Source organism: Trachemys scripta, chromosome 15, assembly GCF_013100865.1.
Source record: "Trachemys scripta elegans isolate TJP31775 chromosome 15, CAS_Tse_1.0, whole genome shotgun sequence".
Lineage (NCBI taxonomy): Eukaryota > Metazoa > Chordata > Testudines > Emydidae > Trachemys > Trachemys scripta.
Window position 1 is genome coordinate 8,394,100 of NC_048312.1, and position 18,276 is coordinate 8,412,375.

Genomic DNA, 18,276 nt, shown 5'->3' on the forward strand with positions numbered 1-18,276 from the left:
ATCTGACAGTGGGTGGTTATATCTCAGACCCCACAAAACTCAAATTTGCGGCCTTCTTCAGGGGGTGTGGGGGTGTGCAGGGAAAGAACATTTTTAAAATATACTGGTAAAGTTAAGAGAGAACTCCCAAGCCTAGAGGCAGCATGGTTTAGTGCTCTGAGCAGACCAGCTGTTAGGACTCCTGGGTTCTATTCTTAACTCTGCAACTGACTTTTCTTTGTCCGGGGGCAAGTCATTTAACTTCTTTGTGCCTTAGTTTCCCTATCTGTAAAATGGGGATAAATGAAACTTAGCATCCTTTTAAATGGCTTTGAGATATTTTATTTTTCATATCCTCTTTTCAGGGGAAAATCCACTGATCCCGGCAGAGCACACAGAGTTTGTGATTGAGCACATAGTCATGGTGCACGAATCTGTAGGGAATTTCAGTAAAAAATTCCTACAAAAGCTGAGACGCAGCAACTATGTTACGCCAAAGAATTATCTTGATTTCATTAATACTTACTCAAAATTGCTGGAAGAGAAAAATCAGTTCATTTTAGGTAAGGTTTTCTCTTTTTAAGACTGTATGTGATTGAAATGTTTTAAACAGACTCATTTTGCTCAGCAAATCTGTGCAAAAGCAATCAAATAAATACAACCCAAATACCCTCAAATGAATGTTACCTGAATAATGGGCTATGCCCTGAGTGACACTTTTTCTTTATCTGGACCCAAGCCTGAACCTCCTATCCAAACATCCCTGAGCTTTGGGAGAGTCTGGGTATGGATTTGAACTTGGTATCTCAGACTCAGCTCAGGGTTTTATAGAGATGCCTGAGTGACATGTGCTTTGTTCCTCTTGGAATAGTTAGCTGTATTCTGATGGATACTGAAATGTGCCTAGTGCATTGAAATGTGATTGACGTACAGTCAGAGCTGGTCTTCTGCAGAAGCACAGAAAATGTGCCACAGGAGGAGAGGGGACATGGTTCAGCCAAGTTCTGCAACTCCTGAGCCGATGCTCAGGGGAAAACTCTCTTGTGGGACTCTGTTTTACACTCTCAACAAGAGGACGGACCAAGGAGCCTGGGCTCTTTGGAGCTCCATAATAACTTGTGACCCTGCAAAAAAGCAAGGGAGGCCTGCTCCAGTTTTAAGAAAAGGACTGATTTCTTTGCCTACAGAACAGGCCACGTTAAATAATGGTGTCTGACACTGTATGATAGCTCCATTAATCACTAATATTTCTCCCTCTTTTTCACTAAGCACAATGCAAACGTCTGGAAGGAGGATTAGCTAAACTGAAGGAAGCTACTGTTCAGCTGGATGAACTAAATGAGAAACTTGCAGAGCAGAAGATTGTATTAGCTGAAAAATCAGCTGCCTGTGAGGCCTTGTTACAAGAGATAGCAACCAACACAGCAATAGGCAAGTACTTAAAACTCTTCTCATAGCCCACAAGCTAAGCTGGGTTGGGCCAGGTCAGTATTAGGCTGGGAGATTCTTAAAGAACACAGGTGTTGATGATTCAATAGGTGGTACTCTTGTTCTGTCAGTACTGACCTAAGGTTCCACCATGGTATCATTAATGGTCATATAGTACTTAGCACAAGAGTAGGACTGTTGACCTTTGTTTTCTGACCAAATTCCAACCTGTACAATTGCAATCTGCCTATAGTAACGTCCATTGCAGTTTCAAGTAGATACAGTGTTCTTCTTCACATCCCATCCCAAACTGTCGAGGAGCAAATTATGAGAGAAGACACTAGCAGCAAGGGGAGTTTTGTGAGCCAAAGGCATGGCAGCATGTGGGAAGGCAATGGGAGTGAATGCGCCGGGAGGATTTGTGAGCTGAAAGAGGAGACACAAACAGGAAGAAGAGAGTAGAAAAGGAGATTGTGTTCTGTTGTTCTTAGCATTCCAGAACTTATCTGTGATGGGAAGAGTACTGTGAATAGCAATGACCTAGCACCAAATGAGTTAATAGTGATCTAGCGATCGTGGTAGTTTCTGATTTTAGGCCATGAGCACTTTTACTGGTTTGTTATCTAGATACAAATCTTAGTAAGCCATTTACTATATACTGCCTTTCGCACTTTTTAGCTGAGGAGAAGAAAAAATTGGCTGAAGAAAAAGCGGTGGAGATAGAAGAACAGAATAAGGTCATTGCTGTGGAAAAGAAGGATGCTGAGACATCCCTGGCTGAGGCCATGCCTATTTTAGAAGCTGCTAAACTGGAGCTGCAGAAGCTTGACAAGTCTGATGTCACAGAGATTAGGTGATTAATTCTGATTTGTAATAGCATAAACTCTTAGAAATTCATTTCCATGGTGCCTTTGCTGTAGTCTAAGTACCTGACAAGCACCAGCACCCTCAGCCTCACACACCCCTGTGAAGTAAGGAAGCATGATCATCCCTAGTAGACAGATGTGGGGATTGAGGATAGAGAGGTCAAGGTCTCAGAGGAAGTCTGAGGCAGAGCTTGGGGATCTCCAAGTCCCGTGGGTCAACCACAGGCCTGTCCTTCCTTCCAGGAAAGCAATCCAATATTTGATGTCTTTCTAATTATTCTGTAATACATTCTGCCACCCTGAGTACTACTGAAATGTCTGTGGGGGTCATTCAAGCAGTAGCTATCCTAGCCCTTTCATTCTGGGGTGGTGATTTTATTCTGCACTAGATGTGGGATACACAGCACTTGTGTTTCAAAGATGTTTGATGGTATGAATGTGTGTTTCTCTTTTTATATACCTTCCTCCTTTTGTGTTTTAATAATAGCTCTTGTAAAGGTGGCTTTAAAGCTATACCCAAACTTCAGCTCCCCTCAAAATTCTGCTATTCCTGCTCCTTTCAGACTCTTCCAGTCCCCACCACACTTCTTGATCGTCCTCCTCCCACTAGGCCTCTAGACACTCTTCCTCCCTGTTCCCCTTGCAATGGGCAACTTGACCTTCCTCTTCCATTCAATGGAGTTATGCTGATTTACACCAATGGAGCTTCTGGCTGTAGTTACACACCATTGCATTCCACCAGGCCTAGAGCAGGCAGGAATGCAGGGCTCAGGAGTCACTCAAGCAGGAGGGGTCCCATAGTAGCAGCCAGCCAGGGATTGCTCAGATAACTTCTTGTTTCTTCCTGGTTTATATAGCGCTCCTCAGCCAATAAGGGGTGCTGGATGTTTCCCCCAATTGGGAGCTTCAGGGTTGGGGCCCTCTGCGAGCTAGCACTCACTGGTTCCTTTTCTCTGCTTGTTTAGGTGAGCTGCTGGGGGGTGGCTGTGGCCTGATGCTGCCTGTGGGTTCAAGGCCTGTCATCCCTCACAGTTGTTAAATAATGTTGAATAGGAAAGCATGCTTACGTTTAATCACCTAGTATGATAAAGACCTTTAAACAGGAGATAGATGAGTATCCAGAAGAAAATATTGTATGATGGGATAGAACTGGCAATTCAAAGGAAAGATCAGAGTATCAGACTTTGATGGGTTTCTTCTCACCTTTCCATCCGAAAATCTCCTTTGTTCCCCTAGTAGATTACACTAGTTTAGCCAAGGGTCCTGAGGATTATTTCCAAAACCAGCTCAGTATGGCTGCTGCCAGTGTTCTGTCGCTGTTATTGCAGGCTGATGCAGCTTTAAGCTCCAGTAAAAACATGGTTAAGGGTTTTATTTCTCTGATGGTTGAACTCCTTTAGAAACCTTGAGAACGTTGTTGTATGAATGTAATATTTAGTTTTTAGCCCTCTGTTTATAAATCTTTCCTTGTTTGGATTGGATTGTATTTCTCACTTGGATGAGGAGGTATCTTGGGGAATTGCTATCTTACAGCACCCCCTGCACTAAATACCACTGGTTGGGAAAAAAGCTCTTCCAATAAGAGTTATGTATTTATAGCATCATGCACTTTGTCTCTTTCCCTTCCCCATGTTTATTTTCTAGATCCTTTGCTAAGCCCCCTAAACAGGTGCAGACTGTTTGTGAATGTATCCTCATAATGAGAGGATACAAAGAATTAAACTGGAAGATGGCCAAAGGAATGATGTCTGACCCAAATTTCCTGCGATCCCTAATGGAGATAGATTTTGATGGAATTACTCAGACCCAAGTTAAATCCGTCCGAGGTAAATTGTTTAGCTGAATGAACCAGGCACTTGGAAGTGAATGTTGAGTTTTATTAATATCATTTCAGATGTTAGCTGCTATGCTGGAAGCTTTCTTCTCTTTGGGTGAAATTCACCCTGGTGCCGAGGGCAAACATGAGGGCTCTGCCCAACTTGCTTTGCACTGTCGGCTTAATCAGGACTTTCCTGGCACAAAGGCCTTGTGCTTGCTCTCTGCACAGGGTTATGCCTTAACTTGCATTGTAATCTTGTGTGACTTTTGCTTAGAGGAGGTTAGACATAAACTGAACAGTTGAGCAGGGCCTCTGTTTGTTTTTTAGCTACTTTGAAAGTATAATTGTCACATCATCTTCACAACGAACGTTAAAGATACAACACAAGTGTGTCACGGAAAGGCAGTGGGCTGCAACTCAAACTAATCGGATCAAATTCTGCTCATGCTTACACCAATGTAAATCTAGTGTAACTCCACTGGAGTTACTCTGGGGCAGTGAGAGGAGAATTTGGTCCATTGAGCATAATAACCTTTGACTGCCACCTAGGAAGCAAAGGGCTCGATCCTGAGAAATGCTGAGCAATCCCTGCGAAGTGCTGATCTCACTTAGCTTCCCTTGGAGTCATCTGGCCTAAAGTCCTTGAATAGCTGACAATAGCTTGCTTGTTTTATTATTGTCCAGCAGCATAACCTTATACTGTACAGTTGTTTTGCATTGGTTATCACATCCTTGTTCCAATACATACCACAGAACTAGAGAGCTAGTTGAGATTTGATTAACAAGGAAAGCTACTGCTTTTGTGATTTATGCATTGTTATTAAACTGACTTGCAGTGTTTTTGTGTGTTAACATTTAGCTCTGTTAAAGAATCTGAACACGACATTTGAAGAAATGGAAGCTGTTAGCAGAGCAGGATTGGGAATGTTAAAATTTGTCGATGCAGTAATGAGTTACTGTGACGTAGCTAAGGAAATCAGGCCAAAGAGAGAAAAGGTACACTGTGAAAATGTGAACATAAAGGACTATGAAGAGTATTTGTTGCTACAAAAATAACACTTGGCAATTCTATGTACTGCAGTGTTTCTCCTCTTCAAAGTGTTAACAACCATGAAAGTGGTGTTTGCTAGAACTATTGTAATAATAATACCTAGCTCTTATATAGTGCTTTTCCTCAGAAGACCTCAAAGCACTTTACAAAGCCAAGCTTTCAATTGCAAGCTGCTGTTTTAATTGTATTATAGGTCTGTGATACCAGTTTCCATTTGCATTAAAGCATGAAGTAAAAGGAAGAGTTTTGTAATGTGATGTTGGGGGAAGGCGGGAAACAGGGATGAAAGTTATAGGTGCCTACTGAAAACTCACTTAAAATGATACCCATGGCATTTGGGCATAGTGGGACTCAACGGTACAGTATGTCAAATCCATTTATCTGGTTTAAGCAGGAAACATTTTTATGGCCTGTTTAAAAAGGACTAGCAATGTAATTCTTTTATAAAATGAAAGTGTAAATCCTATCAATACTACTAGGAAACATTTCTGGTCACTAAGGAAGGTTTTCTGCTTGCCACTTGCCAGTGGGCAAGTGCATTTGGCAAGTCCTGGCTCTAAATGTTTTATTAGGCCCTAATCCCTTTTTTCTTAGGCAGCCAGTACTCTTATGGATGTCAGTGGGACTGCTCATGTGCTTAAGTACCTGGCTAGATCTGGGCTAAGAGTTTTGTCTGTGTCAGGACTGCAGAATCAGACCATATTATGCGTGTATGGGGTGAGAGGAGTTGGGTGAAAAACAGTGCCTATTTTTTCTTCTTATACTATTTATTACCAGATTGTCTTAAACATATATGAACTAGCTAACTGAAGGTTGAAAACCAATGATTTTGCACCAAAAAATAAAACTCCTCTTTCCTCTGACACGACACATGATGTCTTTCATAATGTAGGTGGCTAGACTGGAAAGGAACTACTACTTAAGTAAACGTGATCTGGAAAAGATACAGACAGAGCTGGCGACAATTCAGAGGGAGCTCAAAGCTTTGGGAGATAAGTATGAAGCTGCAATAAGGGAAAAACAACAATTACAAGAAGAAGCAGAGATCATGGAAAGGAGACTTATCGCTGCTGACAAGCTCATCTCTGGCTTGGGATCTGAAAATATAAGGTTAAGTCTAGTGCCAGAAGAGAGATTTTGTGCATTAAAATGTAAACTTAGAGACCATGCATAAAATTTTCAAAAGCACCTAAGTGACGTAGGAGTTTGTCCCATTTTCAAAAGTGACTCAGGCTCTTAGGAGCCTAAGTTTCAATGAAAGTCACTTTTGAAAATGGGAATTAGAATCATAGAAGATTAGGATTGGAAGAGACCTCAGAGGTCATCTAGTCCAACCCCCTTCTCAGAGCAGGACCAACCCCAACTAAATCATCCCAGCCAGGGCTTTGGCAAGTTGGGCCTTAAAAACCTCTAAGGATGAAGATTCAAACACCTCCCTCGGTGCTTTTGAAAATTGCACCCTGTGTGTTTTGTTTGTTTTTGTGAAGCAACTAACATACTTTGGCTACTGAAAAATAATAAAAATAAATAATATGATTTTTCAATCCAGAAGTCTTTACTGGGCATACTCGAGACTCACATTTTTAAACTGAAAAGCAAAAAAGCAAAATGTAGCTGCAGTTAAGTACTGCTTAAATGCATGATGCAAATCCACTTGTTTTAGATTAAAAGGAAGTTAGTTCCAGGTCAAATTGAACTTTCTGCTGCCATTACTGCTGTGATACGGTGGTTGATTGTAGGTTTGGGGCTCTTTGCAACCTGAAGTTAAAACTTAAGCAGCTTAGAAATGCTGCAGGTATTCTACACAAAATGGAGTTCTCTGACCCCTGCTGCAGAAAGGATCTCAAACTGACCCAGAATTCATTAATTTTTCTATCAGATGGACAAATGACTTAGAGGAGTTAAAAATGCGAAAAGTGAAGCTGCTAGGCGACTGTCTACTTTGCGCTGCTTTTTTGAGCTATGAAGGGGCATTCAATTGGGATTTCCGTAATGAGATGATCTACCATGAGTGGCAAGAAGATATACGATCACGAGAGATTCCTCTCAGCCAGCCTTTTAGATTGGAATACCTCCTGACTGATGATGTAGAGATTAGCAGGTATGTGAAATCACTGAGCTTTAAAAAAGCAGCCGAGCTGCTACTGAGTGTAGAGAAGGGTGGGAGTCCCACAGTTTGCATCTGGATCTGGATCCAGGATTGGAGATCATTGGGTTTGGCCCATCTCTGTTTGTGCACTGAATCATGGAAATCAGAAAAAAGCAATTAGCATACAATCTCCTCTAAAAAATGACTGTTTGAAAACGGGATCATCTTTCTCAATAGAGAATAATAATTTTATAGTCCTTTTCATCCAAGAATCTCAAAGTGCCTTGCAAAGAGATCTTCCCCCTGTGTATTTGGAGTCCTGTCTGCTTACTCCAATGACAAAATTAAATTTGAACTGCTTTTTACTCCTGTTAGTCAAGCATAACCAATGCAGCTATTGTCTAATCTTGACCCCTCTCCAATACTAAATATACTGTATTCTGCTCACACTGATCAACAGAATTTTTAACTAAGTTCCTGTCTGGAGCTCTGTTCCTGCTCTCTGCTACCCTTAGGCTACCAACTGAAGGCCCCTAAGTTCTATACAGTGATTGGTGCTCTAGAAATACCTGATAGAGATTAGATAGATAAGTGTAAGAGAGGTCAGAATGTCAATGCAGTGGGCTTTTACTGGAGTGAGCAATGGCTGAATTTGTAGAGTATAATCTTTACTATTCGTGATGCGCAAGCATCCCAGGAAGAATTTTCAGATCCCAAGGCTGGCAGTGAGACAAAACATTTTTCTTCCTGTGAACTGAGCACCTGGAATCTAATAAATCATTGTACTTTGCACATCTATAGCACTCAGTATAGCTGGTACCATGTGATGCCGTTGAAAAATTTGTTTCACAAAGTAGATCCACACTATGAGTGGGATGCAAAGACCAGTGGGAGTCATTTCATTGACTTCAGTGGATTTGGGCCAGGTCCTGTCTCATTTAGACCATTTTCCTGCTAGTGCAGGATTATTCACCACAATACGTGAATTAGTGCTTTAGCCAGGCTAGTTATAAGTAACTCAATGATGTTTTAATTGTTTCCCTTGGGAGTCTATGGTTTTGTCTACATGGCAAAAAGAGAGCCCAGGGCAGCAAGTCTCAGAGACCATGTCTACCGACTCAGGCTCATGCTGTGGCACTAAAAATATCTGTGTAGATGTTTGGGCTCGGGCTGGAGCTTGGGCTCTGAAACCCACTCCCCTCCCTGGGCTTCAGAGCCTGTGCCCAAACATCTGCATGGCTATTTTCAGCACTGTAGCGCAGTTCTGTACACCCAGGCTCTGACTCGCTGCTGTGAGGTTGTTTTTGCCATGCAGACATGCCTCATCTCCCAGTCTAATACACTGTATGTTCTAGGGTGTTGTAATAGAATGTTCAGTAGGACGGCATTGTTTTACCCGTAAGTGAAGCATGTTGCTGTACCATAAAGAATAAAATACACAGCAATCTTTACTCTGTTTCCTCCCCAGGTGGGGCTCCCAAGGTTTGCCTCCAGATGAGCTCTCTGTTCAGAATGGCATTCTGACAACACGTGCTAGCCGATTCCCTTTGTGCATAGACCCCCAGCAGCAGGCATTAAATTGGATCAGGAGAAAAGAAGAAAAAAATAATTTGAGGGTGAAGCTAAATTTTCATTTTATTTTTACATTTATTGTTTTGAAAGATGCATAAATATCTGCCACTTGACCAAGACATCACTTACTAGTAGAAATTGACAGTCATGATGATTGACCCTCAATAGGATGGAAGTGCAGTTCCATTAAGCATCTAAAAATAAAGTCAATTATCCAAATGGATAGTGACCCTGCCCTGCATCCAGCCTGTGGAGGATTGAAGCAGGATATTTGAAACACCAGACGCCAAGCTGCCATGTCAGAGACCTCCAATTTTGGGAACGAAGAATGCTGGGCTCCAGTTTCCTTCTACCCTCAGCAGGGGAGCAACAGCTTACATCATGCTTCTGTCTCTTTTAGTGCTGTGTGAACTTGGGAGACCAGAGGCAGATGCCACCAAGACACCTCTTCTCCAGTTATAAAGCATGTTGACAAAAATTCAGTAGTTCAGCTGGTAGGGGTGTCTGTTTGGGGAGGTGAAATGCTGTTATATCTAAGAACTATTTAGTCTTAATCCCCCCGGGACATGACCCTCCCATGATCCTCAATTCCCTCACTGTTCCAGTCCTCCAAGCTCACTCAAAACCACTGTTTTCCCCTCCTTGCTCCATTGCCTAGCCTTTTAAGTTCTGGTGGATACCCAACAATGCGATGCTCTTCCTGCGTGGCACCTGCAAACTTGCTTGAACTTTGGGCTTGCCTCGTTACTCATGCTGCAAGGTGCGTGTCTTGCATCTCACAGAAAGCCCCAGTGCTTGCAGGAACAGGATAGACAAAAGTTTAGGCCACATTGTGTTTAGGGGTGCAGTTGCAGCAGAAAAGAATTGTTTTCCAAGCAGACAGTTTTTCTCAGTGGATCAGAATCAAGAATGTGCTTTCTTTGGTCTCTTCCAATCTGGGTTATATCATCTGTAGGATGAAAGGCAGAGATGCATAGACAAACAGCAAGCTTAATGAATACTGGCAATTATTGTAAAAAAGAAATATTCAGTGAATTCAATATTAACTGTTTCCAAATCTTTCCATTTTTCTGTTCTCTTTCAGATGGCCTCCTTTAATGACCCTGATTTCCTTAAACAACTAGAAATGGCTATAAAGTATGGGAGTCCTTTCTTGTTCCATGACGTAGATGAATACATAGATCCTGTGATTGACAATGTCTTAGAAAAGAATATAAAAGTTACCCAGGGGCGAATATTTATTGTGCTGGGTGATAAGGAGGTAGACTATGACAATAATTTCAAATTGTACTTGAACACCAAGCTATCGAATCCTAAATATTCACCGTCGGTGTTTGGAAAAGCCATGGTTATCAACTACACAGGTGAGCAAATGCATGCTGTTAGGGGCAGAGTATTAACTGCATAGTAGTGCAAACGTAGGGCATAAACTAGGCTCAGATGAGTGATTGCTTCAAAAAGCTGAGATCCTTTGTCTTGTACCAGAAACCACAGCACATGAGTTTGGATGAGTTGAGCTGTAAAATGCAAGTGTTTTCAGCCAGGAGATAGTGAGCCCAGCTAGAGAGTCATTAGCTTGAAACCAATGCCTCCAGGCGTTACTCTGCTTTGTGTACCTCCGCAAATCCAGGTCTGGCCTGAGTGAAAGGCAGATTCTGACACCCTTACTCGTGTTGTCTGATCCCTTTCTCCACGAGTCCCATTGACAGCTCATGGGGAAAGCTGCTTCTCAGTAGCAGTAAGGGGGTCAAAATCTGGCCCTCGGTGGGTAAGAAAACAGAGAACGAGTGCTGTAAATAGTGGCTAGCCCTCTGATCACATCAGAAGAGGGGACAGAAATGTCCTGGCTCTCTGGCAGTGGAATTTGCAGTACCTGTTAACTCTGTATAATATTACAATGTATGTTATATTGTTTATACTCCCCGTTATATTCAGCCTCTGATAATACTGAGTCCTGCCTTGAGGGCAGGGGACTGGACTAGAAGACCTCTTGAGGTCCCTTTCAGTCCTACGATTCTATGATTTAATGTTAAATTTTTCCACTTCCCGCTGTTAGTCTAAAAGGAAACTAAACTACATGCTGCTTATTGGATGTGTCAGGTGAGAACCGATATAGAAGAACAACACTCGATGCTGTTAACTAAACCGGTCTTTTTGGCACAGTTATATAAGATCATATAGCCTGAAGGAACTGTATGAAAGCTAACCTTGTGTTTTAAGAAAGATTGTGCTAAGGACATGGTTCTCCATTTTCCATCCATAGTTACACTAAAAGGCCTGGAGGATCAGCTGCTCAGTGTTATTGTGGGGTTTGAAAGAAGAGAGCTAGAAGAGCAGAGAGAACATCTTATCCAGGAAACCAGCGAGAACAAAAACTTGCTGAAAGATTTGGAAGACTCTCTCCTCCGGGAACTAGCCACTTCCACAGGAAACATGTTGGATAATGTGGACTTGGTGCACACCCTGGAGGAGACAAAAGCCAAAGCTAGTGAGGTACCTATTCGAGCCTTATCTCACCATTGTTCTACCTAAGAATCCCCATCTTTCCTTTGGGATTTGTTTCATCCTCCTTTATTCCTTAAGTTAGGATGTAAGTTGAAAAGGAGCTGAGAGTTACATGGTGAGCAGTTGTCTATGAGAACTCCAAACATGCACAGGTCTAGCACTTGTGCCCAGAGACAGAAATCTTAATTCTTTAAGAATTTGCTTGCTCAGAGATGCCCACCTGACCCAGGAATGTTTATCCATACTCAGAAATACATTATCTTTAGGTATGGGGCCAGGCAGCATGGTATTTCCTGAGGAAATACCTTAATGTGCAGAAGTCTCAAAGTCAATCTTGGGCCTATGAAACACCAGCACTTTACAATGTTTTGCTTGATGTGATGGTGGTGAGTCAGAAGGTCTTCACCTGGATCGTGAATTCATGATGTAACATCATGACATATTTCAGTGCCATGGAGAGGATTTTATTCCCTCACACAAATGGCAAGTCTACCTTCAGAGAAGACTTCCTTATAATAGGGACCTTTAGTTAAAAAAAAAAAAGTGAGTATCTATCTATCTATCTATCTATCTATCTATCTTTGGTAACATCTTATTCCAACTCTGAAACAATCTTCAGTTTATTAAAATTGAAGGTTAACTGAAATTTGTAAATCTTTTCCAGTATTTCTTACAAACATACAGTGCTCTGTAACACAGATATTCCAACTTTATAATCTGGAAGTTTACTAAACTGAACTAAAGCATTTTTGGAGAGGGAAAAGAATTTTTACTAATATGATTTTTTTCTTTAAAAAAAGCTACTTGAATTTTTAGCTATTTAATGTGGGATTATTTCAAGGAAATGTTCTTGATTCTGTGGCAGCAACTGGCTTTTGATGGCACATCTGCCAGTGTTCATAGGATTTTTTGATACTTGTTTATTGCTTGATATATTTTTAAATCCTGGAAGAGTTGTTCATAATATTTCAAAACGCTGTTTCAATATTGTTTAGCCACAGATTAGCTCAGCATATCATTAACCATGTAGTTCTGTGTAGTAGTTATATATAGATAAAATTATTGCCTGGGATCCACATTTCTCACTTACTAGGTATCAGAGAAACTCAAGCTGGCTGAGAAGACGGCAGTGGACATTGACAAGCTGCGAGATGGTTACCGACCTGCTGCTAAGAGGGGCGCCATTTTGTTCTTTGTTTTGTCTGAAATGGCCCTTGTCAACACCATGTATCAATATTCCTTGGCCTCCTTCTTAGATGTGTTTGGGTTTTCGCTTCGGAAATCCATGCCCCACTCAATTCTTCCAAAGAGGCTAAAAAATATCATGGACACATTGACATTCAACATATATAACTATGGCTGCACAGGTTAGTGTGATTAAGCAATGAGATGGCATTGTGTATGTTTGAATGACTGTAATGGGAATTCCTTCAGTCAGTTGTGCAAAGCAATATAATTTTGTACTGTCAAAGGTATTTCAACAAATATTGAATTCACTATTCACTGCTAATGCCTCTGCCTTCTCTACCCCTTCTTCCCTCATGTTGAGGTTCTGCTGAGATGCAGAGAAGTGCTGTATTCCATCCCCTTGACATTTAAGAAGTGCTTGTACTTTTAATAAACAATCAGTTACAAATAACAGTGGTTCCAAACCAGAAATATGGATCTCAACCTCTCTTGGCTTTGGAGGGGAGATCGTTTGGAATCTGAAGCTAGATCTGGATGTGAATGTTGCAGGCTCAAATCTTTACAGTGGGCTGAACCAAAATTCACCACCTTGAACTTTGTGGGGTGATCAGAGTCAAGATCTGGATCTGAAATTTGTCCGAGGCCCACATTCTTAAGAAGCAGACTGATGAGAATATTGTGTTCTCATTGCAGGCTTGTTTGAGAGACACAAGTTACTATTTTCCTTCAATATGACTATCAAGATAGAACAAGCTGATGGCAGAGTCCCACAAGAAGAACTGGACTTCTTTTTAAAAGGTAACTTGGATACTTAATACCTTGTAGTAGTTACATGCGCTTCTAGAATTAAAACTGAGATTTTTGACTACATATATTTGACTATCAAAGTCAGCTGCTTAGTAAATTTCCATAAGCACCTAAGTCCCATTTACTTGGGACTTGGGCTCCTAAGTCAGATAGATCCTAAACCTCAGCATACTGAGCCTGAGCCCCGCGGAATATTGTAAAATAGATGTTCAACAAAAATATGTTCAACTGACTTCTGTGAACGGGTTCTAGCACTGTTGGAACTGAAAGAGTGGATCCTCAGCTGATGTACATTGGCATAGCTTAGTTTCAGGCAACAGGCCTAGGCTGGTTTACACCAGTAGAGGATGTGATCCCTTACATTTCTCTCCAGCTTGTTTGAGGGCAGAAAGGCCAACAGTGAAATTCTGACTCCAGTGACGTCAATGACAAAGCTCCCATTGACTCCAGAAGGGCCCCGATTTTACACCAAGGGTCCATCTTTAGTTAAATGCATAAATAGTGGCAAAAATATAAACTCGGCATAAAAATACTTGCAAAGTAGTAACTGTTTCTCCAGCAGACTAATTAAAAGTAATTGTGCTACCTTTTATGATAGTGATATTTATTTAGTTTTCTGAATTGTGACTAGGCAATATTTCCCTGGAGAAGAGTACACGAAAGAAGCCGTGTGCTTGGCTTTTGGATCAAGGCTGGGAGGACATAATTCGCCTATCTGAACTATTTCCTGAGGAGTTTGGGTCTCTTCCAGATGACGTGGAAAAAAATCCTGAAATATGGAAAGAAGTAAGTGATTTTCTTAGTCTAGTTTCTATTCCCCACCATTAAATGTTCAAACATGATTCAACCTGTTAAAAATGTTTGAGGCGTCACTGGCTTTTCCCTTTATTCCTTGACTGGATGTTTCTTTAGAAGCTGTGGGGTAATTGCATGATCTACATAGAAACATGGAAATTGCCATAGTCAGACCAGTCAGCCATTTAGTGTGCTGTTCTGTCTCCAACACTGGCCAGTACCAGAAACTTCCAGGGAAAGTTCAAGAAACTGATAATGAACAAATCTGGAATAACCTACGCCTGGGGAACTTTCTTCCTGACCCTGGGCAGTTTGTGACTGGCTTAGGAGCATGAGGGTTTAAAATGTTTTAAAACATCTTATGTAACTGTGGCTGTTCTTGTTTTCCAGTTAAATGTCTAACATACGATCCTGGCCCCAGTGAAGTCAATGACAGTTTTGCCATTGTCTTCAGCAGAGTCAGGATTTCACCTGTAATCGTTTTTTAAATCATAGAATATCAGGATTGGAAGGGACCTCAGGAGGTCATCTAGTCCAACCCCCTGGTGATCCCCAGACAGATATCTACCCCAGTTCCCTAAATAGCCCCCTTGAGGATTGAACTCACAACTCTGGGTTTAGCAGGCCAATGNTCAATGACAGTTTTGCCATTGTCTTCAGCAGAGTCAGGATTTCACCTCTAATCATTTTTTAAATCATAGAATATCAGGATTGGAAGGGACCTTGGGAGGTCATCTAGTCCAACCCCCTGGTGATCCCCCAGACAGATATCTACCCCAGTTCCCTAAATAGCCCCCTTGAGGATTGAACTCACAACTCTGGGTTTAGCAGGCCAATGCTCAAACCACTAAGCTATCCCTCCTCCCCAACTCCTATTTAATTGTTAGCTTTTACCACTTTTGGGAGTGAGTTCCACAGAGTAGTTTACATGTTGTATAAAAAAGTATTTCCTTTTATCAGTTTTAAATTTGCTGCCTTTCAATTTCACTGAATGTCCATTTGTTCTTGCATTATGCGGGAGAGTAAACAGGAATCTCCGATTCACCTTCTCTAGACCATCCATTATTGTCTTGAGCTTGTGACCTCATTTATTTGTATCTTATGACAATTACCATAAAATGAAAGTATGAAAATGGCATTGGACAGACATGTTTTATACCGAAAAAGTTGATTTTTGGCATTTATTTAATATTTTTTTCTAGTTTCTGATTTTCTCTGATTCTTCTCTGTTTCCCCATGTCTGTTTCTCTTGTTGCAGTCCTGTTATCAGATTGACTTTGACTTTCCTAATAAACTTGATTTGTCCATCTAATCAACTCATGTTCTCTACTGTATTTCCTTTCTCAGTGGTATGATCTGGATGCCCTAGAACAATCACCATTTCCCATGCAATACCAAAACAGTCTCACACATTTTCAGAAGCTGCTGCTTTTACGGTGTTTCCGAGTAGACCGTGTATATCGCGCAGTGACTGACTACGTTACTCTGACAATGGATGAGAAGTAAGTTGCTGTCATACATTTTTTTTATCCAGAATCTTTACCAGTTTTAAAAGAACCAAAGAAAGTCGGAGGTACCCTGAATCAGTTGCTAAGCATCTACTGCAAATTGATATTTCATGGACACAAACCTAAATGGGAATGCAAAATGCATTGTGTTAGATTCTAACGAGCTTTTTTGACATGAGATCTTTGAAAAGTAAACAAAAAGCAGGTGGTGATTAATTGAAAAATCAGTGTAAAGTGGGGAAAAAAGTATACAAAAGGTCTCCTGTCCAGTGTTTCCTTACTGAGGTAAATACATGTGGGGAAGATTTGCTTACAGGAGAGCAAAGGAGTAACTGATGTTCCCCTGCTTTTATCCAGAACCTTCCTGGGCTAATTCTAGTGCATAGCCATGTACATTTCTCCTTTCATTTAGCCTCTTAATGCATAGTTAAAGGTTCTGTATCAGACTGGATGGATTTTATTTTTCAAGAATTGCAAGTGTCCTATTTTAGCTGGTATTTATAACTTCGAGGACATAAGCATTTTTGGAGCTGCAGCTGTCTTAGGGGCAGTGTGATAACCCCTAGCTACTCTACCTGAAGATGTTAGCCCTTTGCTCAATTCACTTTGCCATTCTCTCTTCCTCCCACCAACACACCGTACCCCTAAACTGACAAGTATCATTATTTTGAACATCTGTACTTCCCATATATACAGTGCACAATGTACGTGACATCAGTAGATTTAACAAGAAAAGTTACAATAGAAGTTTTAAAAATTCCTTGCCATTAAAAGTATACATAAAATGGGCTGAGATCAGTTATAAGTAGCCCTGCTCGAAAAAAATGTGATGGAACAGTTTTCCATCTCACAATGTACCTTTATCAGAACCTCTGACAGGAATGTGTCAATTTTGACAAAATTTGGAGGGGGGGGGGAGTTGAAACAAATTGTTTTGAGTTTCTTGATTTGTTTTGATAATGTTGAAACATTTTGTTTTGATAAAGGTAAAAATATTTTGCGTCAAATTTATGATTTTGATTAATTTCATTTTTATAATAATTTCACTGCAAGATTATATGTAATATTTACTATCATACATTACTATTTATATTATATTGTTTTGACATCAAAATGAAACATTTAATTGGCCCCATATAAAAAATTTTAAAATATTTTATTCTGCAAGAAATTCTGACTTTTTGTTTTGTTTCAGAATGAAAACAGATTTTGGCATGTTGGAATTTCTCACAGATTGGAGTAATTCCATTTTCTGACCAGCTATGGTTGTAACGTTTACAAGACCTTCATACAGTACACAGCACTGGCTTTGTGTCACTTTGATCATTAAGGATCATGCCACACTTTTAATTAGGTCCAGTGTAGCCCTGTGTCTGAGCCAATTGCCAGCTTCAATGGTGATGTTCTTTCTCTGTAAATTCTCCCTGTGGTTTCAGTTGAACACAGTATTCCACTTACCATCTTGTCCTAAGATCCGTACTGTTTCATAACTGTCAAATTCCACACCACAGGTGGCTGTACTTCAGTAGTGTGTGATGTGCTCCATAGATATAGTAAGTGTTTCTGTTAAAGGGCTCAATCCCTACATATAGTCCCATTGACTTCATTGAGACTGCATGTGAGGCAATCACTGCATTGGATGATGGGTTCGCAGGTTCAGGCCCTAAATTTGTACTGAACTTTGAGATCCTTTGAATTGAAGGGACTACAGAAAAGTCAGATTATCACTAATTTCCATTTATGTGAGTATTTGCATAATTTGCCTAAACAGGAAATGGGGATTAATATCCCTTTGTCCCATTTCCAGATTAACTCTCCTAATAGATGGCATTTTAAATATATAGTGTAAATTAGTGTACCAATTTATTGTTCTTCTCCCCCAGATATGTTCAGCCTCCTGTGATCAGTTTTGAAGCTATCTTTGAGCAGAGCACACCTAACTCGCCCATCGTTTTTATCCTAAGTCCTGGCTCTGACCCTGCCAGTGACCTCATGAAACTGGCTGATCGGACAGGCTTTGGAGGGAATCGCCTCAAGTTCCTTGCCATGGGACAAGGACAAGAAAAGGTAACTTTGTTGTGACAAAGCACAGTTCAGTGGGATGGCGTGTGTGCTGCCTTCAGTACATTATTTTGTGACTGCTGCAGATCTCATTTCTGACATTACGGGTCTGGCCATGCATCTGTTCCAACAACCCCCGGCTTTTGGGAAAGCCGTACTCTGTGTATTAGAAACAAAGCAAGCTGGGTGGGAATTGGCATACAGATTACCGCCCTCGGAGCAATCACTTTCTGTAAAATGAGAGCAGATATTGGTCTGGTCAGTTCATTTGCTGTTTGAGTAAAGATAGGTTCAGAATTGCTTCCTCACCTGTAGCAAAAAAACAGTTGAGGTTGAAACGATTCAGATATGCAGGCTGTCAGATTTTAGTCAATGTCCCTGCCTCTCCATCTCTTGACATGAATGTGGGGGAAAGTCATCAGGGCATATTGGTATTTGCAAGCAAAAAGACCCTGATCTGTGCTCAGTTTGTACCTTCGGTTGTTTCCCTGCTCTATCATGGCTGGGGGATTTTCAAAAACACTCAGCATTCGGCTCCTCTGCTATAATTTGAAATCAGTGGCAAAGTTCCCATTGGTGTGAGAGCTGAGTTAGACCAGTATTAAGCT

The 18,276-nt window shown here is 40.9% G+C and overlaps 1 protein-coding gene across 1 annotated transcript in view; it reads left to right on the top strand.

Moving 5' to 3' along the window:
• The window catches only part of DNAH10 (dynein axonemal heavy chain 10), a 104,450-nt gene that overhangs the window by 76,355 nt on the left and 9,819 nt on the right, over positions 1-18,276 (top strand). The window contains exons 52-66 of the mRNA XM_034791440.1: positions 345-542; positions 1,249-1,410; positions 2,086-2,260; positions 3,918-4,099; positions 4,952-5,088; positions 6,036-6,253; positions 7,023-7,244; positions 8,701-8,848; positions 9,889-10,168; positions 11,068-11,297; positions 12,403-12,676; positions 13,191-13,295; positions 13,936-14,090; positions 15,447-15,601; positions 17,491-17,674. Coding sequence (XP_034647331.1) covers positions 345-542; positions 1,249-1,410; positions 2,086-2,260; positions 3,918-4,099; positions 4,952-5,088; positions 6,036-6,253; positions 7,023-7,244; positions 8,701-8,848; positions 9,889-10,168; positions 11,068-11,297; positions 12,403-12,676; positions 13,191-13,295; positions 13,936-14,090; positions 15,447-15,601; positions 17,491-17,674 — 2,825 coding nt within the window. The remainder of the gene's footprint in view (positions 1-344; positions 543-1,248; positions 1,411-2,085; positions 2,261-3,917; positions 4,100-4,951; positions 5,089-6,035; positions 6,254-7,022; positions 7,245-8,700; positions 8,849-9,888; positions 10,169-11,067; positions 11,298-12,402; positions 12,677-13,190; positions 13,296-13,935; positions 14,091-15,446; positions 15,602-17,490; positions 17,675-18,276) is intronic.